This window comes from Castanea sativa, chromosome 8 (genome assembly GCF_040712315.1).
Source record: "Castanea sativa cultivar Marrone di Chiusa Pesio chromosome 8, ASM4071231v1".
NCBI lineage: Eukaryota > Viridiplantae > Streptophyta > Magnoliopsida > Fagales > Fagaceae > Castanea > Castanea sativa.
Window position 1 is genome coordinate 40,621,763 of NC_134020.1, and position 22,723 is coordinate 40,644,485.

General features: G+C 33.8%; 3 protein-coding genes across 3 annotated transcripts; all 3 read left to right on the top strand.

Moving 5' to 3' along the window:
- Positions 1–371: 371 nt before the first annotated feature.
- LOC142607870 (uncharacterized) lies at positions 372–4,706 on the top strand. The gene is made up of 4 exons (XM_075779520.1): positions 372–724; positions 1,125–1,255; positions 3,408–3,512; positions 3,951–4,706. Exons 1-4 carry the CDS (start codon positions 638–640, stop codon positions 4,372–4,374), a joined length of 747 nt encoding a protein of 248 aa, XP_075635635.1. The 5' UTR covers positions 372–637; the 3' UTR covers positions 4,375–4,706.
- Positions 4,707–13,135: 8,429 nt separating this feature from the next.
- On the top strand, positions 13,136–15,395 carry LOC142605596 (uncharacterized). The gene has a single exon (XM_075777012.1). The coding sequence runs from the start codon at positions 13,772–13,774 to the stop codon at positions 15,128–15,130; it is 1,359 nt and encodes a 452-aa protein (XP_075633127.1). The 5' UTR covers positions 13,136–13,771; the 3' UTR covers positions 15,131–15,395.
- A 5,046-nt stretch (positions 15,396–20,441) lies between these two features.
- LOC142608149 (AT-hook motif nuclear-localized protein 28-like) lies at positions 20,442–21,570 on the top strand. The gene has a single exon (XM_075779860.1). The coding sequence runs from the start codon at positions 20,505–20,507 to the stop codon at positions 21,444–21,446; it is 942 nt and encodes a 313-aa protein (XP_075635975.1). The 5' UTR covers positions 20,442–20,504; the 3' UTR covers positions 21,447–21,570.
- The last annotated feature ends 1,153 nt before the right edge of the window (positions 21,571–22,723 follow it).

The following is a 22,723-nucleotide window of genomic DNA, read 5'->3' on the forward strand; positions in this document are numbered from 1 at the left end:
ACATATTCACTATTATGAATTCTGACAACTACGCTCAAAACTTCAAAAAGTCCAGGTTTTAGGGAAAACCCATTTTAGGGTTGTGTATATATTTTTTTCTCTCTTCAATAATCAAAAGGTAAAACGAGAAAAACATTTTATTTATTTATTTTTTTTTTCAAGAAAAAAAGAAAAAGAAAAGAAAACAAACGTGTTGCTATTGTATAACCCCACTTGTTAAAATTTGTGACTCGGCAACCCCCCAAACACAAAGACAAAATAATAAAAACTTAATAAAAATTTACAAAATATTTCCAACCTTGTATTAAAAAAAAAAAAATCAAAAAGACAAAGAGAAAAAAAAGAAAAAAAAAAAAGTGATTTTAAATAACATCCACAACGCTACACCTCATGTTTAGGGTCTTTCACCCAAGCCTCGAAAAGAGACTTGAGACCCTCTCTCCCTTTTCTTTGGAATCAGCGTATTGAATTTTTATTCCCTTAGCATCTCTCTGTTTCTCTCTCTATCAATCTCTACATAGTACATAAATATATAAACACAAAACTATTTCTGATTATAGTTTTAAGGTTTCTGTCGGTTCTTTCATTTTTCGCTTTTAAATCAAAGATTATTTCGAAATCACAATCTTCCGATACCATGACTTCAGTCATCGAGATCGACGGTCACCAGCTAGTCAACGCTCTCCAACCCCTTTCTATCCAGGACCATGATGATCATGATCAGGTACGCTTCTCTTTGAGCCCAATCTTTCCAACCCAGATCTGGTTTTTGATTATCCTTCTTTTCTTGTGAAAGTTTTTTTTTTTTTTTTGTTGAATAAGCTGTGTTTGGTTGCCGAGAAAGCATAGGATTAGGAAAAGAAAATAGAATAAATAGTATGTTGTGCGTGTGTGTTTTTGTTTGATTGTGGAAAACTACGTGAATGGAATTGAAGTTTGACATTTTTCTTAGTAACCAAACAATAGATTAACAGCTGGTTATAATAATAGAAGAAAAGTTGGAATGCAAATACAATGTTCAATACAAACTTTGCAAATTGTAGATGAAACTTTGTTCCCTTTTTATTTTATGGGAAATTTGAATGATTTGTTATGTGTATTCACTTGGGTTTTGGGAATTACAGAATCAAAGGCAGAGTAAAAAAGAGATTGAGGAAAAGGGGTTTGAGAATCATGGTGGGATATGTGCTGTATGCTTGAATCAGATAGTGCTTGAGGAGACTGCTCTTGTTAAAGGTTGCGAGCACGCTTACTGGTTTGTCCAATCAATCCCTTTATCAATTTATGTTATTGGTGATGTTACTACTTTGTGGTTGTTGAAATTATGGTTATGGTCGTTTGCATTCACGTTCGAATTTGTTACCGGAATTGTAGTTCTGCTGCTGCTTCGGTTTTTGGGGTTTTGGCTTTATTGTGATTTTCTTTTTGGTTGGTGATGCTTGTTGAACTGTGATTGCAATGGACAAACATGGGTGGAAAATGTAGTAGTTCAACTATAGTATAGGAGCATATTATACCTTGATTCCTATAGTTCGATTGGTTTGATTAAAGGCAAGTGTTATAAGTGCTGGTACTTATCTCATTTTAACAAGGGACTCACAAGGGGTAGTTTAATATTCATTGTGCTTATGAGGGCAGTCATGAATGGGAATTATGATCCTTCAATCACTTTTTTTTGAGGTAAAAGATAGAACCTTCAAAGTAAAGCTTATGATTTTCGAATGCTGGATTAGGAGTTGACATGGCCACAGATTCTGAGAATGTTTGCGAACACATGGTGGTGGTGGTTTTATCCGCATATCGTTTGTGCATTATCTGTGTGTTAGAGTTTGTGTATTGAAAGAACTGATGTAGATATTGATTGTCAACTCTGTTAATTTATCAAACCAGAAAGGAAACAAAGGGGTAGATTGACAGTTCAATTGATTTTGTAAAGCACCTTGTCAAGATGGTGTAATTATCCCTTATGTACTTGTATTAAATGTAGGTTCTTGATATGATGCTACATGTCATTGTTTGACATTGGAAGTATTTGTTTATTTTTAATCTATGGGTAGAATAAAAAGATTTTTGAGAATGCATTTGATAGTCTAGTAACAGATTATAAGATTGAACTTAATAAATATCCATATCTATGCTTATGACATGGAAAGCTTTTATTTATTTATTTTTAATTTTATTTTTCACACATTGGTGACATTTGTGGTTGAATAGATTTTTCTAGCATGTATGTCTGTGTATACGGTATCAAAAAATTTACTTCATTTTTTCAAATATTGATGAATATTGCAGTTATAGGTGTTATGTAATATTGGCAATAAAGTGGTGGTGTTTTGGTTTTTAAGAAATTTGAGTGTATGGTAGTGATATATTATACATCAAATGCATTTGGTTAGTGAAATAAAATCACATGTTTGCTTCAAAACTTTGATCATATTCATGCTTGTTCTTTTGAATGTTCTTTATATTGTTCTTTGGATATGTCTTCTCATTTTCATTTTTATTCTTTTTTTGTTTAAAGAATTTGTGATGACATGCATCTATGCTATGAGGCCTACAGTGTGCCTTAAGTTGGGGAGTATATAAAAAACATCATTGCTTTCATATCGCCTTTTGAGACATGGTTTAGAAATTGTACTGATCAGGTTGCTGGAATGTAATAAGAGGTATGTTAATTTTGATCTTTATCATTCTAGCCAGTATGAACTGAAAATCTTGATCACTTGGCATTGTTATTCCAAGTATTTCCAGCACCAACAGATTACTTTCCTCATTGCTGTTATAATTACTCTCTCTCATATGATACATTTTTCTTGTGTTATGTTGATACACATGGTAGGAATGTACTTATGTTTTCACATCTTGATACTCATTTTGATTAAGTCACTCAACTTTTAACATGAGTATCAAGATGTTTCTGATTTAGCCAAAATAGAATTGGGAAGAAGTTGAAACATAGGTATTAAGGTGTTTCTGATCTAGCCAATGTAGAACTGGGAAGAAGAGAGAAAACATGTAGATTTGGTAGGAATTTAAGAAACAAGGTTTAATACTTGTGTTGATAATCTCTGTCTTCAATGAGGTTTATTTATTTATTTCTATGTGGGGTTTGTTTTGGCTTAACATGGATCATTTCTGTTTGACATGTTATTCTTGGTACAATTTTACTGAGGTTTTAATTTCATGAAGCATGCATGAATTATAAATAATCTGTTGGAAAGAAGGGATTGATAACCTTTGGATTAATGTAATTGTGAGCTTAATTTTGTACATGGTATGTGTCATGTTGGTCGGGGATGGGTTTCATGGTCCATTGATTGGCTGTTTGCTATATGTTGATTTGGGTGTATGTAGTGAAAAAAAATGGTACTTATGGTGTTTTCTTTTTGATTGTATGGTTTGCGTAGTGTGACATGCATCCTTCGATGGGCCTCATATAGAGAGAAAGCAACGTGCCCTCAGTGTAAACACCCATTTGAGTTCCTGAATGTCCATCGTGCACTTGATGGCAGGTATATCCAGACCTCTCTCTCTCTCTCTCTCTCTCTCAATCTTTTGTTATCAAGGAAAAAAGACATGGTAATGCAAGAACATTTTCTTGTGGGAGATGTGGGAGTTCTGTTTCAGGAATAATTCCTCTGGAAATTATAGTGAGGAATATAATCAAAAGGTTGGAATGTAAATGGTAGAAAAGAAATTTGATGATAGATTTAATGTTGATTAAGATGAGAGTGGAATGAAGTGGTGTGCTATTGCCCCGGGGGGAGGGGGGGGGGGGGTGCTTGATTCTCTGTTATCTTTTCTTTTGGACCAGTCTGGGGAAAACTATTAGTGACATTTTTTAGTAAATAATGAAAACTTTTGTTATAGTTTTGGGCATCAGATGCTTAATAGAAAGTAATCTGTTGTCATTTGTCATCTGATTGCCTTAACACATCTTTTATTAACAGCATCAACGATTACATGTTTGAAGAGAGTGTCTGCCTACTTCTTAGAGCCACATGGTTTAAACCTTTGATTGTCGAGGATCGTGAAGACTCATTTGATGATCCTGAAGAATATTATCCATATGAGGATGAGGATGAGGAAGATGATCTAGATGAAGTTTACTTTAGTAGTTCATCAAGTATTCGTATTGGTAATCGAAGATGGGGAGATAATGGATTTGTGAGGGGAGGACGCCAAGAAGCAAGGCCAGTGCATCGATCAAATTACCAGGACCCTGGGGCCAGTTCATCCCGAGAACCCAGAAGGAAGGAACCTGTGAAAGCTCCAACAGGGCGACGGGCAAAAAGGGCTCTTAAACGTGAAGCAGCTGATAAGGCGGCTGCAGAAAAGCATCAGCAGCATCTGGTGAGGTTGGGCCGAAAGTGAAAGCGACAGTGACAGTGACGCCATTTCTCAGTACATAAGCCTGGGCCTCAACCTTGATGCGCCTTTGTACAGTATTTCCTTGCTTTCAACTTTGTGAAATAATGTATGATCACTTGGAAAAAGGGGGAAAAAAAGTAAAAAGAAAAAAAGAAAAAGAAAAAGAAAAAAAAGAAGAGCGTTGTGAAATAATGACATGGTAGCTGGTTTCGACATCTTGATGTTTAGGTGTCAAAATTATTTGTTTATTTATCATCTTTTAATGATTTTAGAATTCTAATTATTTGACTTCTTTAACAATGCACAGTTCAGATGAATCTCTTAATTCTTCTAAACCTGATCTCATTATCCTTAATTCACTATGGATGACATATGGTGTTGAAACTTTGTCATACTCGTGCTTTTGAATTCCAGTTTGTCGTTTGCTGACAAACTTGGGTGTATATGATTCAAAGTTCAACAATCAAATGTAAGAATGGAATTATTGATTTTGTAGGTTTGTCTAATGGTGGAGATAAATCAGACCGCCCTTTCGGCCCTAACTTGAGTTTTCACATTAAAATATAGGCAGAATTTACTATGTAGGCCTTATTCACAATGTATTATCTCCCTCCTTTATTTGCAAATGGGTTGGATCAATCACATTTCGACTTGGTTGGGTTTTGGGTTGTATTGGGTTTGAATCAAAATTGATTTTACTGAACAGAAAACTTATGATCTGGGTTTTTTGAGAGTTGTATCAATTTGGTATGGTTTTTATTTTATTTTTTTCAAATAAAAATTTAATAATATTGGTTTTTCCTTCCTTTTAATACAAGTAAGAGATCAAGTTTCGTAACCAAAAGTTTAATTGTTACAAAACCGTACAAGTTTCACTATATTTAAAACCTTAAAGCCTGAGTCCTGACCTTGTGATTAAAGTTGTGAATGTCAGTAAGAAGAAAAAATAACTTAGACAAAAAAAGAAGGAAGAAGTGAAATGTGAAACACGTTTACACATTATTGAAAAGTCAAAACATGTGAAAAAAATTTCCCTTTGAACAAAAAGGGTTCGACCCATGTGTGCCGCTGTTTCAATAAATCAAATACAAGTTGATTCATTTTTCTCACGGGTCCAAAAATCCTTATCCATATATATATATATATATATATATATATATATTTTTTTTTTTTTTTTTTTTTCCATGAAGTTTGAATAGATTGTTGGGTAAGGGTATAGTTTTGTTTAGGCCTTTTCTTTTTAAAGTACAACTGTGAGTTTGTATGTTATTTTAAAATTGTTAACCAAAAAAGAAAATGAAGGGCGTAATTTTTCTTTTTTGTTAATTTTTTTTTTCGTTTGATAAAAATCATTTTCTGGAAAAAAAATTAAAATGAAAAAACTAGTTTTTGAAAAATATTTTTTTTAAAAATGATTCGTTATATATATATATATATATGTTTTTTTAATAATGTTTTTTGCATCTTATAGTACAAACTAGTTCCAAATTGTAGCAGAAAAAGAAAAAGATAATAAAATTAAATAAGGAAGGAAAGTGTAATCATAATTTATAGGAGCTTCTTCTCAATTCTCACGGTCTTCTATGAAGTATGATCTTTCCACGAAATTACATTTTTTGGACGTGAATTTTGCCGAAAGTGCAACTATCAACTATGTCAACATCTAGTGCAAAAGCAAGTATATTCTATCCACATACATTTATGTCAAAATTATTTTTCCACTCGAAAATGGTACGTACGTTGCAGCATAATTATTAATTTATTATTGCACTCTGTTCATTATTTACTTGACCAAATTAGTATGTTTGGCTAGAGGAAAAAGGAAGGAAAAATAAAGGGGGATGATAGATCTTAAGTGGGGAAAGAGACATCGCTTGTTTGGTTGGGTGAGAAGTTAAGACAGAAAGGGACATGGACTATGTAGATTATATGAGAATATCCTAATTTCCAAGTCCGATATTTTGTTCTTTTGACAAATTGGAAGATGGTGGACCAAACTTGCTAAAATGAGGTCATATATATGTGGGGGAATGGAGAGAAAAGGGTCTCTCAATTATTATTTACTAGCCGATATCTTGCGCGATGCACGATATATTTTGATAAATTTTGTAAGAAATTATCTATGTCTTATTAATTTTATGAATATTATTATTGTTAGTCATAGTTAATCTACGAAATTTTCTACTAAAACTAAATTTAAACTAAATACATTGGGGGGAAATTCCTCTAATTCATGCAACTAAGAAATGTCACCAAATCACATAGTACACATTGTTACCTACAAACTTGTTAGTTCCTAGGTGTCTTTTTTTGTATAATTTATGCTTCATATATCAATTAGCTATAAAAACTTCTAGAATTTCATGGTACAACAACAGAAAAAATAATGTCATAGTAATGCAATAATATCACAATTTAATCTTCAAATTTTAATTGAACTAAAAGCAACCAAAAACAAATCCTTACCAAGTATATGCATCATACAATATATCCAAAATATAAATCGGCACATAATATGAAAAAATAAGTCTAAATACATTACAATGCTACACAAGTAAAAACGTATACATAAAAGCTAAGCAACATATTTAAGACGAACATAATATTTTGAAAATTAACATACCTCTCAAAAATAAAAACAAAGATATTGTGTGAAAAATTATGGAGGTTTAATTTTTAAGTCCAATGAAAACGAGAATTTATATTAGACAAATATGGAGACAAAAAATATTTACCTAATTCATTAAGTTCGACTCTTGCAATTATATATTGTAATTAGTTTTATGCAGAAAATTGAAAAGTTTTCTTAATTCTTATATTTCCCACTACTTTTTAAATCCATCAGTATCTATTTAAAGCAATAAGTTATAAATATATACAAAATTTTTCCTTTTCCCATTAAAAAAAAAATTGAAATATGACATAAATGCTAAATGTAAATAAAGTGAAAGCCTAAATGAAAAAAATGTCATACAACGTGCCACTTGGCAGAACCTTGTACTTTCTCACATGAGATTTCTGCTTTTATATATACTAGCTTTTAACCCGCACTATATGCGGGTACCTTTTTATTTACATTTATTAGAAATAATTTTTTTTAATAATATTTAAATACACTTCTACCACATACTAAAGTGACAAATGTTCTTTTAAAGTGTCATGATTGACTGATCTCTTCCTCAACATGGATTAAAAAGGTAAGTATAAGATACAAATTCATCTCGGATTTCAATTGTAACCTAAAAGGCAATAAGATGGAACTAATATTCCTTCACATTTTGGGTTGGGCTTGAGATTAAGATCACATCTTCCTATCTCTTCCTTCTATAATTGCATAATAATGATGATGATGATGCATCATCGCACCAAGAAATTCAAACATGCAACACTGTTAGTGAGATTCAAGTGCTAAGGATCCAAACTTGCAAGATAAATAGCTTATTACTTCCTAGAATTCTGTTAGTTTTTTGGTTTATTGAGTTCGAAATAGGAACATATGAATCACTGTTTCTTGTGAACACTGAACATTCCTCCAATATTTTTTGACTTGTGGTGGTATATGTAGGTTTTTCTTGAGATTAACTGTTTCTCTAGTGCCTAAATCAAGTTTTGAAGGAGTTTGGTTATCGAGTTATGAGAGCTCTTCAACTTTTGATCACAACTACACTCTGTTCGCATTTAGCCAAAAAATAAAATAAAATAAAACACTCTGTTTGCACTCGTTTCATTTGTTCCTGCTACCTTCCAATCAGCCAATTTTTTTTCCCCCTTACTATTTTTTGTCTGTCATGTCCCTTTCGTGAGGAATGATATAGACCTTTGTAGATTTCGTTCAACCCCAACATTTATATACTGCACAAAGTAAATGTATCTTAGAAGCTTTATAAGAAACTAAAAAAAAATCATAAATGCATCTAGACCACAAAGTTTGATAAGAAACTATGTTTTGTTTAAGCTACTTTAGGATACAAATTTTCTCAACCTCATTAATTTAAGACATATTCTCCATTCCCTATCCATTCAATAGATGGTTAATTCAATTTCACAACTCCTACTAAACCATAATAACTAAAAAAGAAAAAAAAAATCCTATTTAAGTCTAAACATATATGCATTTTTTTAACACGACATACATACCAGCCAAAAAACTACACACAACATATTGTTTATAAACCAAATTATTAGCTGTATGTTAATGTTTTGAGATTTTGCAATAAATGTACAACTTCTCCTTGTTAGGCTCTGTGAAGTTTAGTTGTATTTGATCCAGATTATGACTTGACCCGAAATAATATTGTTACGATTTTTAATGGGATGAAGTGGAGGCTTGGGCCAATAAGCCCAAGCAGTAGAAATTTTTGGCTGTTTTGTAGTCAATTGTGAATCTTGTGCGCAGGATAGAAAAACTGTTATTTCAGAGATTATGGTTTTATGTTGTTTTTGAGAGAAAAAACTGTGTTGCCGTATCTTGTATTTTTCCCTGAGAATAGTGAAATCCTTGCAACTCCGTGGACGTAGGCAAATTGTTAAACCACGTAAATATTGTCTTGTGTGTAATTATTTTTTGTTGGTGTATATTTTTCTCTATTTTTACATGTCACAAATCTGGAAATTTCATGTATATTCCCATCACTCCTTCCTTCTAATTTTGTTTAGAAATGAAAAGTATCGATGAGTAGTATCTTCTCATCAAGGTGCTTGCAGTACACGGGGTATTATTTGTACCATTACATAGTATGAGGTCGATGTGTCTACATAAGAGACCCTATTTTTTTATCAGCAAATAAATAGATAAATAATAGTTAAAATCTCCTAACTGGGGTTTCAACTTTCAATTCTAACTAAATTGAGAGGAAAAAGAAAATCTATTAGCATCTTGATTTGATAAAGATTATCATCAAGAAATGAACATGCCATATGTCATAATATATATATATATATATATATATATATATATATATATATATGTATGTGTGTGTGTGTGTGTGAACACTTAAAAATAATATATAAAAAAAAAACAAAAAGGAAAGTTGTTTCTACATTCTCATCCCTTCCTCTCATCCTTTTACACCTTCCCATTCCTCTTCATTCCCACTTTCTGCAACAAAACATAGTGCTAACCTTGGTGATATTTTTGTTTGATCTTTTAGACTGTTAGATGCATTTAGTGTCAACATGACATTGATTGGGGTTGGGTCCATGTAGTTATATACTCCCAAGATATTGAATTATGTGAAAATATTAGTGAGAATTGATGGCAGCAAAAAATTAAGTCCCTTCAAAGGTGGACTAAAAATCAAAAAAGAAGAAAGAAAAAGACCAACCTAATTGAAAAACAGGGGAGGGGCTTCACTCTACTTGTCCAAGCTAGTGCCACCTAATTTTAACAACTTTACGTTCACTAAGAAAAAAAATGAGTACACGCCACAAGTGGGAATGTTGTGTCTTTGGTAGAAAAGTAAAGGGTGTTAATTATGCCCATTTGCTCACTTCCCTGACTTTCTTGATCAAATGGGGGGGCTAAGCCGCTAAGCCTAGGCGTGCCTTCACAAGGGACCTACACCAGCTATACCATGAAAGGAACTCAGCACCTACTTGATCAACCACTATTCATTACTTTTTGATTTTCCCAACAGTAGATATAGGGTATTGGATTTGCCTTCTCTCTCCAATCTCCACTGCTAAATATATTAATTTTCATATGGTGTAATTAAGGTGTGATATGATTGTGTACTAGAAACATTCAATAAGTTTACGACACGCTAAAGATTTCTCGACTTTTTCATAATTATTGAGTTAGTATGTTGTGATTGATGTATGACAAAAACAAATATACGAGATTATATGAAATCGATGCGGTACTAATTGGCATATTATTGGACTTAGGACTATTGCCCAATAAAGCACCATATCTTAGTCATACTCAGGATATTGTTATCCAAGCTACTTCCATAGAAAATAGAAAGCAATGTAATAGTGTATAATTTAATGTATATTTCTATTTCTCCACGTAGGGCCTCTACCTAAATCATAATTACAAGGAATTATTTTGTTGATACGTCATAATCTGATCAATTTCAAAATGATGTGCCTGTTTGATTAGTACATACATAACCGTATTTATGGTGTAAAAACGTCAAGCAATGCAAACTTTACCTGATTACCCCCAAAAACCGGTGGTTTCATGCAAACATGGATAATTTTTCCTACTCGAAATTAATATTCTACTTAATTATGAACGGACACAAGTTAGCTTCAGTACACAAGACACGTGTCATATTTTTACCATGTATCCACATCGTGTCAATCCTAGTGCACTGGAGTTAACCATTATCCCTTATAGACTGTCATGAATCATGTTCATAAGAGATTGTTTACCTCCTATTATGAAAGCATTGTTGTAAGTGTAAATTGACTCTTGGTAGACTTTCTAGCTAGGCCTCTGTTTCCCAATAAATTGATATTAGAGCCAAAGGTTCAGCTTAGCTTGGATAAAGAAATCTTCACCCATATGTGTTCGGCGTATGGCTTTATGAGAGCATGGATGACTAGCTCTTGGATTGAGTTGTGTTTGGTAACAATTACATTTAATTTGGCGCAAATCCTGTATATGTGGTCCTTATATGTGGCACTCTTGGATTTGTGAAAGACTTTAACACTTGAGGGAAGTTAGGTTGATGTGATTAAGGCTCATACGCAAAGGGTGTTGTTTCCACATTGAGGAAAGCAATAAAAATGAGTAGTTGTCATACATTATGGCTTAAATTTTTGAGGCTCTATGTTTTTTTTTGGTTGAAATGGTGTCTCAAAATGTGGACAAGTATTAAATTATTAATAGATTCTTAGTCTCCCAAATGTATCTCTTGGAATTATCAGGCACAACTTATTGGTCTTTACGCAATTTGGTGTCACACTCGTGGATCTTTGAAGGACACACATGAAAGGGGAGTTGGATTGTGTGGTAGAGACTCACTTGTAAAACTCTTGGATTTGTGAAGTGTTAGAGATATATTAATCCATTGGTATAGGCTTAAGCCTAATTCTACTTTGTGTGCAAGCCAAGTCTCCTACTTGTACTAGAAGTCTATTAGTTTAGGGTTTATTCTATTATATATACCATGTTATGGTTCATTGTAACACAGGTTTTGTACTACACTCTTATATAATAAAGATGTAGCCTTTAAGGGTTTCCTCTGTGGACGTAAGTCGCAAGACTGAACCCATGTAAGTCTTGTATTCTTGTGTTCATATTTTATGCTTCTCTCTTTCGCATATATTCAAGTATATTCAACATGGAATATATCATAGCTAATATTTAATATGAAGGACACAAACAAGTTACATTGAGGTGGTAGAGGCTCACATGTGAAGCTCAAATCTAAAGGCTTAAAACGCTTATTTGGTAGTAGCCTTCAAGTATTATTGTTAAAAATAATGTGAAAATTGTGATTTTAAAAGTGTTGTGAAAATACGTGTTTGAAGTACTTAGAATAATTTAAAAAAAAAAGTATTTGGTACCAAGTTTTAAACAATATGAAAAAAATAATTGTATGTTTGGTATGTGTATCAAATGAGTATACGTGATAGAGAAAGGAGGAAAAGAGATTTAATAAAAAAAGAAAAAAGAAAAAGATGAGGTGTGCATGAGAGAGAGAGAGAGAGTTGTAGTTATGTTAATTCTTATCAAGTGGGTTTCACATTTTTTTAAACATTTACAAAAGTGTCATGGAATAATGTTATTTGAAAACTGAAAAACTGGTAGGAGGATTTTTCTAAATTCAGTATTTAAACATCTTAAAATGAGAAATGTAGTGCGTTTTTTTTTTTGGCTCTATAATTTTTAATATTTAAATACTGAAAACTGTTATTTGAACTACTTTACCAAATAGGCCATAAACCTTTGGGATGAAGGAATGCCCCAAACATGTAAATTAAGCATTAATAGACTTTTAGTGGATTTGTTGGACTTCTCTCACCCAAACAAAGCTACCCATTTAAAAATATATTTAGTATCACAATATTTAAAATTTTAAATAATGACACTACCGTAGTATGCATACAGTTAGATTTAAAATAAAAAAATAAAAAAACTAGAGAAGATCCTGTTTTATAACCATAATACAAATACCTCGTGTAAAGTACCAAAACCGGTTAGGTATAGATTAGCTTCTCACAGGTTAAAAACTTGACAAATTAAGAGTGATATGACAGGCAGACAATTCCTTCGTGAATGGGTCTATTATGATGAGTGGAAAACAAATTCAAATTCCTGATTGAAGTCAGGACAAGTAAAACTTTTGGAGAGCACCATGGAAAAGAGATGCTTAAATTGAAAGAAAAACTTATTCACATGCAGTAAAATTTTAGGTATATATAATGGTTAAGGTAAGACTTATCACATCACATCATTCACATGGTGAACCATATGTCCCTCTTTTCTCACGTCCGTACAAATCATGGACCAAATTGATTTGCATGTCAAGGCCAATAAATTGGTGCCTCATATTTTCTCACTATCAATGTAAACTTATTTCTTTCCCACATGGTGTTTGGGGACATTTGAGCCACTATGATGCCTTAAAGCCAGAGAGAGAGAGATGATCTTGGTTTACAGCTTTGTAGAGCATCTATGAGAGAGAGGTGGGGAGGGTGATAATGACGGTTGGGTCAGGTGGGACCTCCAATAGCCTCAGTGGAGCAAATTAGTCACTAGCGGTGGAAGCTGCAATGTCAAGCAAAGGAACCCCCCCCCAAAAATCTCTATCTCCCACCCACCCCCTTAAAAAGAAAGAAGCAACAAAAAGAGTGACATAAAGACAACAGTAACATCATCATCATCATCATTCATAACATCATCATAATCTCCTTTGATTTTTCATTTTCGCTTCATTCCCACCAACTACCATACATACCCACCTCTTCAAACTTGCATAAAACCAAGTTACTTCTTTTTACTGTAACTCTCTCCAACCCTTCTTTTCTTTCTATGCTTCTGTTTGAATTTTCATAGGTAGAACTTTTCAAACTTCTTCAAGAGCCCACGAGGTCAGAGATATTGAAGCAGGGCTTCCAATGACTTCTTGTCAATCATTCCAGTACTAAAAAAAACTCTGTTCTTGTTCTGTTTTCTGCCAGTTCTCTCTCTCTCTCTCTCTCCAAGAATCCAGCTTTTCTTTGTTTTAAATATTTCCTTTTTAAGTTAACGTACTTGAACCTTAGTTACTCAGAACATATCAAAAGGAAACAGAATTATAAACACACTGTCTCAATGTGTTTGCTTTGATAAGTTATTTCCCTACATCAACTCTGTTTCTATTCTGTTTTCCTTGTCTGGTATCTATCTTGCAAACCAAACAGAGAATTGCAAAATATTAATATACCCATTAGAGAAAATATTGCAATGGATTCATTCAATCAAACCACTGGCTTCCGTTATAACCCATGTTCAAACAGAATGAGTCATCATTCTGATGATGAATCCGAGTTTTCAGGGATTCTTGACATTTATGTTCATCATGCTAGGAACATACACAACATATGTATCTATGATAAACAAGATGTCTATGCAAAGTTTTCTCTTACTTATAACCCAGATGAGACTCTCTCAACTAGAATCATTAATGGTGGTGGTAAAAATCCAGATTTCAATGAGAACTTGAGGTTGAAAGTCACCCAAGCTGATGCCGTCCTAAAATGTGAAATTTGGATGCTCAGCAGGGCCAGAAACTACCTGGAAGACCAACTTCTGGGATTTGCTTTGGTCCCAATTTCACAAGTTGTTGGCAAAGGAAAGGTGACTGAAGATTATAGCCTCTCTTCCACTGATCTCTTCCACTCCCCTGCAGGCACTGTCCAATTGAGTCTTTCTTTAGACACTTCTCTGCCTATTGATCCCTCTTCCAAGTCTTTATCTGAATCAGCTACCAATTCATCAATATCTTCAGAAGTTGTATTGCTTGATAGAAAAATCTCAGAAGTGATCTTAGACCCAGGAGAGTATTCCAGGATTGAATTTCCGGACATTAATGTTGTTAGAGAGAATCAGCAAATGGTGTCTGAGTACTTTGACTTGGCAGGGCATGGCTCTGGTTCTAGACTTAAATCCACAGGACTCGTTTCGTTTCTCCAACTTGGTTCTTCTCCTCAATCTGTTGATGACTATGAAATGACTGTGAACTCATCTGATGAACATCGTGGTGGATTGGATTCTCCTAATGAAAGCATACAGAATTCTGGGTTCTTAAGTTCAACTACAACAAGCATAAGTGATGACAGAAACTCGGCAGATTCAATCGAGAAAAAGAGTCGTTTATGCGGTGAATCATCGAATTCTGTCAATGTCTCAATCACTACTGAGGCTAATCAGAACTCCGGTGCTAGTCCAGACACTCCAACTTCAAAGAAGGGGACTGAAATCAGAGATGAAAAAGATTCACATTTCACAAGCAAAGAGGAGGAGAACAAAAAGGATAGGCACATGGGTTCTGCCAAATATGGTCAAGTTTTTTCAGCTCCACTTGGGAATATCAATCTTGAGGCTGAGCAGTCTGCCATGCAGCAGCAAATAGTAGACATGTATATGAGAAGCATGCATCAGTTTACTGAGTCTTTGGCAAAGATGAAGCTTCCAATGGATCTTGATAAACCGGAAAGTGAAGACCGTGGTGATGTGATTCAAAACCATAGCACCAATTTAGAAATTGATAAGAAGAAAAAGGATGGATCGCGTGTGTTTTACGGTAGCCGGGCATTCTTCTGATTGCTCATTGATGCTGCATAGCTGACAGTGAGTTTGTTCTAGCTAAATATGGAGTTTAATTTATGGTAACTTTTGATTCCTCTCAGCTTCTTATGTGTTATTCATAACAGATTTCAGTTTCTTGAGGCTTACTTAACCTCTTCCCCCATGTTGATGTCAGATATTTTCTTGAAATTTAGTAGCATCTGTTCCATTGACTGAAATAACTACATGTTAGTATGTTACTGATTCATGAGCTTATGACAATTTGATTATCTTTGTGGTCTGCTTTGAAAGTTGTTTGTGTTGTTAGAAGTCTTTGTTTAATATCACTCAGGAAATTGCTGTTACTAGTGCAGCATAAACTATTAAGTCTTTGTATATAAAGCTAATATTAGTATTTTATACAAGTGTATGTATCATGTATGTAATACACAAATACACATTTATATTATGTATCCTGATATTGGTACAAGGTCTGGAAACAGGCATATGGTTACTTGCTTACAATTTCGTTTCAAATGTGTGCGCCACAGGTTTATTATCTTTCATTTATACTGTTCATTTTCAGGACAGATTACAGATTATTCCAAACGTCTTAAGCCAGAGGAAAATGGTGTAAATCATTATTCTAACATTCTCTTTAATGTGTGGGCACAAACTACTCCTCAACGAATGGGATCCAATAAGTAAACTTTTTTATTTTCGACAAATTAACAAAAAATGTATTCAACAAACCAATACAACTGCAGAACAGATTACAATCACCAGAAACAAGCACAAAAAGCTAACTAAGCCCCAGTGAAAAACAGAAAGGGAAGTTTCCACAAGCCACAAGACACCCGTTTCAGATAGTGACTGTGTACTTTTAACATTCTTACAAAAAACAATTTATAACTAGCATCCTGCCTAATAGCTCGGATAATATTAGCTTCCAAATGAACTTTGCGTGTATGAATTCTAGGCATCTAGCAGTATGCTCTACTCAAAGGTGGGTATAACCCAGCAGCCTAGCCAAGGTCCCAATCAACTTCTGAAACCCCTTCCCTTTAACCTTTTTTTACAGGCTACAGCCCAGTCAATCTTCTCAATCTAGTCTCCAACTTCGTTGTTGGGCAGAATGTAAGAATTGGACTTTCATTAATTGGCCTTTTGTTTTCTTAAAACGGGTTAAATGTGAGTCACATAAGAGAGTACCATTAGCATGTTGTGGTCATATAATAGGTCTTGGACTCTTGTTACACCTTTATTTTTAACAAAACAAGAAAAAAATGTGTTGTAGTTTGACGTGAGATAGAGTGTGTAATTTGAAGCTTAATCTATGATGAGTGGATGCTCACTATAAATATTAAAGCTAGGCTTCTTCTCTATTTCTAACATTAGACAAAACCCTATCTTGCCCCATCGAGAGTCGTCTTGAAAGAAGAAGCTAGGAGAGGAAGGCTTGCCCATGCCGTGTGGACATGAGTTAATTATTGTTGTTCCTAGTTAGTTTTGCTTTAACTCATGCCATCAAAAGGTAGGTGATTAAATTCGTGTTTTTTTTGCATGATCATTTATATTCTGTCTGGTTACCAGCATATATATTTCAGTTGAATCTTACAAAGAGAACACAGTAGAACATCACACAAAATTCTATTAAAGAAAGAACCCAAAAAAAAAAAAAAAAAAAAAACAGATGCCCAAGGGACTCAATTTTGCTTCTACAAAAAAACAGTTTCCCTTAAACTCCAATTAGCAAGTCTTTGTTCAGTGGAAATACAATTCCACAAAGCTAACACCCGCCCCACCCCCCCCCCCCCCCCCCCAACACACACACACACACACACACACACACACACACATATATATATATATATATACACGAAAGGATATCAAAATCCTCTCTATTTGAAATCAATCAATTTTATAGTTTATATTAAATATTACAAATTTAAAGGTGTATTTAAATAATGTGATATAAAATCTTAACTATGAAATGAACTCTATGAAATAAAAATGATTTTGTTACATATAAAAGCGTATTTGAGAATATCGTTAACAAATTGTACTAACCTTTCACAAGAGAATATCGTCCCCAAAATAACTTTGCAAAGTGTAAAATTTTCTTTTACGCAAAATTTTTTGCAACCCTTCCCAAAAATAGGCACAAACTCTTTCTCAATGAGTGAGTTCCCAGTTCCCACACACAAATTTTTAACCTAAATGAAAAATATTGGCTGGAGAGGGTTTGACAAGAAGGAAGAGCGCCTATTCTAGCTAGATTATGGATAAATTACTACTACTTGTTAAAGAGAAATCGTTTAATTTAACTGTTCAAAAAAAAGGTGAAAAAAATAAGGAATATGTCATTTTTATTTGTCATCAAAAGCACGTGTGTTGAGGAATATGTCATTTTTATTTGTCATCAAAAGCACATGTTTGTTGAATAAGGCAATAAGGAAAAGACTGCAAGATGTGAAAAATGGCAAAAAAATATATGAACTGGTCATAACTAAGGGTGCTTGAAAGGCTTTGTTGAATTATCCGATTTCTATTCAATTAAAATGTAGAGACTCGTAAGTTTAGTTGACTGTTGACACATGATACTTTTATTCTTTATTTGTTCTTAGTTCTAACGATGTCATTTTTGTCAAACTTTTACAATCACATATGCTTCAAGTTGTATCAGCATTGTCAAATACCAAAAAAACACATTGTTACTTTTCTCTACATTTTAATTGGAATAGAAATCAGGATTTTTTTTCCCCTCTATGAATATAAATGATATATTAAATCATCTCTAACTTCGAGAGAAAGGACCCAAGAAGGAAGAGAGGAGTTGGTGATAGGATCATTTGCGGACTACACTGTAAAATAAAAAATTTACATTCCGTAGAACAAAAACTAATAATAGACCATGCGGGAGCAGATATTTTTTCTCTGAGTCTATCAAAAAGTTTTCTCTCTAAAATGAAGAGAAAACTAAAGGAAGAATTTGGGCTTCATTTTTGGACGAAATTGCCCATGTGATTGCACATGGGCTTCATCCCCGTTCCTTTTCTTCGCAACCTTTCTTTTTTCTTTATTTATTTATTCCTCCTGGCTGTCTTTTTTTTTTTTTTTCTCTTTTGATTTACTGGGCAGGCGTTGCCTACCTCTCTTCTTTTTTTTTTTTGGGCAGGTTTGTTCAGTTTTTTCTTTTGCTTTCTTTTGTGTTTTTTTTTTGTTTGTTTGTTTGGATGTGATTTTTTTTATGGACATGATTTTTTTTTAATAAATTTAGGTGATTGATTTTTTTTGGTTGTTTATCACTTTTTTGTTTTAGTTGAGCATCATTTTTTAATAAGGGTATATGTATAAATTTATACAAACTCATTTTTTCCATTCTTCCATTTTTCTACTCTCAACCAAACAAAAATGAGAGAAATTAAATTTTTTTTCTATCATCTCACTTTTTCAACCTCTCACCATTTTCTGTCTTTTCACTTTTCCACTCCTCCAACCAAATGGACCCTAAGAGCCTAAACTCACCAACGGGTGGCAAATGGGCCAAAGGACCCTTATCAACAACAAAAACAATGAAGGCCATAAAACCAACTGAAAGATAAGGGCATAAGGCCCACATCCTTACAAGATATGCAATTTGATTTGTGGTCCAAATCCATGATGAATGTTAATATGCTTTGGCCTTTAAAATTTATGAATGTTTTTATTTTGATTATTTACGTTTTAAGATTTTTATTTTTCCTTAATGTGTGTTTTAGTATTTTGTTTGACGCTTTATGAAAATTAAAACTTTAACTTAATTAGCCAAAATGAAAACATCCCCAACTTTAAGAAAGTAAACATGTATTTTAGTCCGTTTATAATATACATATAAATTTATTCTTATAAGATGATTTTTAATTCCCTAAAAGTTCGAACCTCTTGAGTTTTTAAATTTATAAAATTTAACTCTTCTTTTTCCTCTCTTTAGTGAGAGGAACTCATAACTTTTAATGGAGTAAAAAAATAAAATTCATTATTTTTAAAAAAGAATAAGATTTTTTTTTATTATTCTAAAAATCTCTCTCCCCCCTCTCCCAATATGTAAAATTTATGACTACCCACCTAAGTGGATGCTTGGAATCATACAGTACATCTAGGCTTTTTGAGTATTGGTTTATTAGTAGATACAAATTATTATGGTCTTACCTAATATGGTATATGTGAATAACTATTATTTTTCCCTTTTAATTGAAACAAATAATTACATTTAAATATATTCTAAAAAAACCTTTTTATGGTTTGAACACTCAATTTTGTTTTGAATTTAGGCTTTTATACTAATGCATTAGAAGACATTAATTAATGTCTAAAATTAAAATATTTTGATAGCTAAAATTTCACCTTTTAAAAATTTTCAACTTCAACTTGAGACAATTAGGGTTAAGCCAACGCTATAGGGATCCAGCCCATCCATCTAGTCTAGGCTGACTAAACAAGTTTCAAAATTTACAATAATCAACGACGAGTTGAAACCAATGTGTTCAATTAAATCGAGTCAAATCAAGTGTCAAGTTTCCCATATGAAAATCAGAAACACCTAACTTGTTTGACAAAGGTTTGCATGGTGCTTTTATTTATCAATCATTGGCGTCTCTCTTGCCACCCATTGTTCCACTTTAAGTGTTTTCGTTCCTCATATGAAAATCTCAATAGATATTTTTAAATATTCATCATCTTTCAGGTCATTTTGTAGTTGTCATGATGCCTCATAAATCATAGATTGCTAGCGTTATCATTGACCCACGGGCTCGATCAATTCAATGATCGAGCAAAGCTTATTGTATCAATCGACAATTTATGCATCGGTGGTCGACAATAGTTTGAGCTTAAACTTATTATAATTGGATCCATCAACACTAAACCCACATCCAACTTATCTATCATCACCCTAGGGGATCATGGGAAAAACATAGAAAATTATAAAATTGTCCCCCAAAAAAAAAAAAAACTTCTGTTACTCATGGCATCCTCTCTTTTTGGTACTAGTTCCATTGTCAAAAGTTTCTTCCTAAATCTTGCGATAGGAGCTAGAGAAAGATGACCCTATGAAGACAAAAAAGAAACTTTGGTCCCCACCTTAAGCATGGGTCCCACTTTCAATTGTCCTTACCATTTTTGTTTAGAGAGTTTGAGTTGTCGTCTCCCTCGCCACACGATACATCCCTTCCATGTGCCTAATCATTTCGATCAAAACTCTCTTTCTCTCTAAAACATTTTCTCTCACTAAATCTCTCCATTGGGACCCTCCAAGTAGGCCCTACACTCAAACCTGACTATATAGCCCCTCCTTAAACTTAAACACCACAGAACACAGTGCTCAAACTCAAGCCATTACTTCCTCTCTCTGTGTAAACATTTCCCAACAATGGCGGATTATGGCGGTGCAATCTCTCTTTCCCAAGGCCGAGACCTCTCTCACACCTCAGACGATGACTCCTCTGAGCACAGCCCTCGTAGCATGCCCACTCTCTCTACACCCACACCACCTAATCCTGGCTCATCATCCTCTTCCAAGCCCAAGAAAAAAAGCACCACAACTCTTTGTGTCACCGAGTTTGGATCAACCCCAGAAGTCTCAAAGAAACCCAGAGGCAGACCAGCTGGGTCCAAAAACAAGCCCAAACCTCCCATTGTCATCACCAAAAACAGTGACTCCGCCATGAAACCTGTCATCCTCGAGATCTCCGCTGGCAACGACGTCGTGGAGACTCTCATTCAGTTTGCTCGCAAAAGACACGTTGGTATCAGTGTCCTAAGTGGTTCAGGCTCCGTGTCCAACGTGACACTTCGACACCCCGCCGTGTCTCACGCTCCAAGTCTTTCCCTTCATGGACCCTTTAATCTCCTTTCTCTCTCGGGTTCATTTCTTGGTTATTCAACAACATCTTCTACTAAACCACCCTCTTCTTCATCATCATCATCTCCTTCTTCTTCTTTTGTTTCCATTTCTTCTTTTGGTATATGTCTTGCAGGGGCACAAGGGCAAGTGTTTGGAGGGATTGTTGGTGGGAAAGTTATTGCGGAGAGTTTAGTGGTTGTGGTGGCTGCAACATATTCCAACCCTGCGTTTCATAGTCTTCCTAGTGATGACATTGATGAAGCTCATCATGAAGAGGTTGAGCCTAACATTGGTTCCAACGGTGGTGGTGGTGGAAATGCAAATGCTAGGGAGACTTGCACTACTAACAGTACAAATGCTATGTCCATGTCTATCTACAGTACTGTAGGTAGTCCAAGTCCAACCCCTCTCAACTGCATTGCTCCTGATGTTATGCCTTGGGGACCTACTTCTCGTCCTCCTTATTGACTTAGATCATATAATAGATAACATGCAAAATTTAAACATTTACTATTGTAGTTTTGTTAATTATTCTCAGTTTCATTGTGGTTAGTTGGATCTATTGGTGGTAATGTGAAATGGGTTTCGTTTAGCCGGCTGCAAAATCTCATATATTTGTGCTTGTTCTTTTTTTTTTTTTGTGTGTGTGTGTTCTCATGGATCTATTGGTGCTATTAATTTTTACAAAGTGATATGTTTGTGTTTGTGTGTTGTTGTTCATAATGTTTGTCCCTATGAAGTGGTGGTGGTGGTGGTGGTGGTGGGGGGTCTGTTCAAGGCTTCAAGGTACTGTTACTGTTGGTTTGTGCTGCAAATGTGGTACTGAATTAAGAATAGAACCTGTTACACTCTATTTTCAACTCATAATTTCAGATCAAAAAAATTATGTGTAATAACTTGTGTAACGAACACTAGTTTTTAATCTTTGAAGCATTCAAAATTGTTGTCTCCATCCTGAAAGTGATGTGCTGTGATATGATTTAAAATTAAATGGAAAGTGAGTTGCTTAAGACACATTAATAAGTGATTGGGCATCTCTGCAAATAATACAAAGGGTTCAAATAAAAGCTCTTAAGGCTTGTTTTCATTTCTCAAAAAGAAAAAAGGCTTATTTTCGATTACATATACAACTAATTTACAAAGTACTTTACAAAGTGCTTATTTAGCGCTTATATTCTGCTATTTATGCTAGTTGTTTGGCATTAACAGCCTCTAAATGATTGACAAATGTTTAAATCTTATTGGCCAATGCTTAAGTAACTATCTAATTAATTATCTAACTAATTAGTTAAAAAGGACTAGGATATAGCTATTTGAAATGTCGTGAATCACTCTACTATTGCTCATGTATGTAACAATAAGTGTGACAAATACTATTGCATGAAATTACACTTTTTACGCTTGTAGCATCCAAAAGTACTGTCTCCACACCCCCATCCCATCGCTCATGCTTCATGTGATATCTGATAAGGTGGCAACTGACAAGTGATAAGGGTTGTAACATGGAATCAACAATTTTTATATATTAATATTATGAAATTAGAAGTAAAAAACACTATGCTATGCCTATGATAACAATATGGCAATATATGCGGATGGATACCTCTAAAACTAGGTGTATATATATATATATATATATATAGTTAATGGTCGATTGTACCTTGTAAATGGGTTTTGCTTGTTTTATGCTAATATTTCAAAAGCTTTGTCCCTACTAGTACTACCATTCAAGAAGAAATGAGACA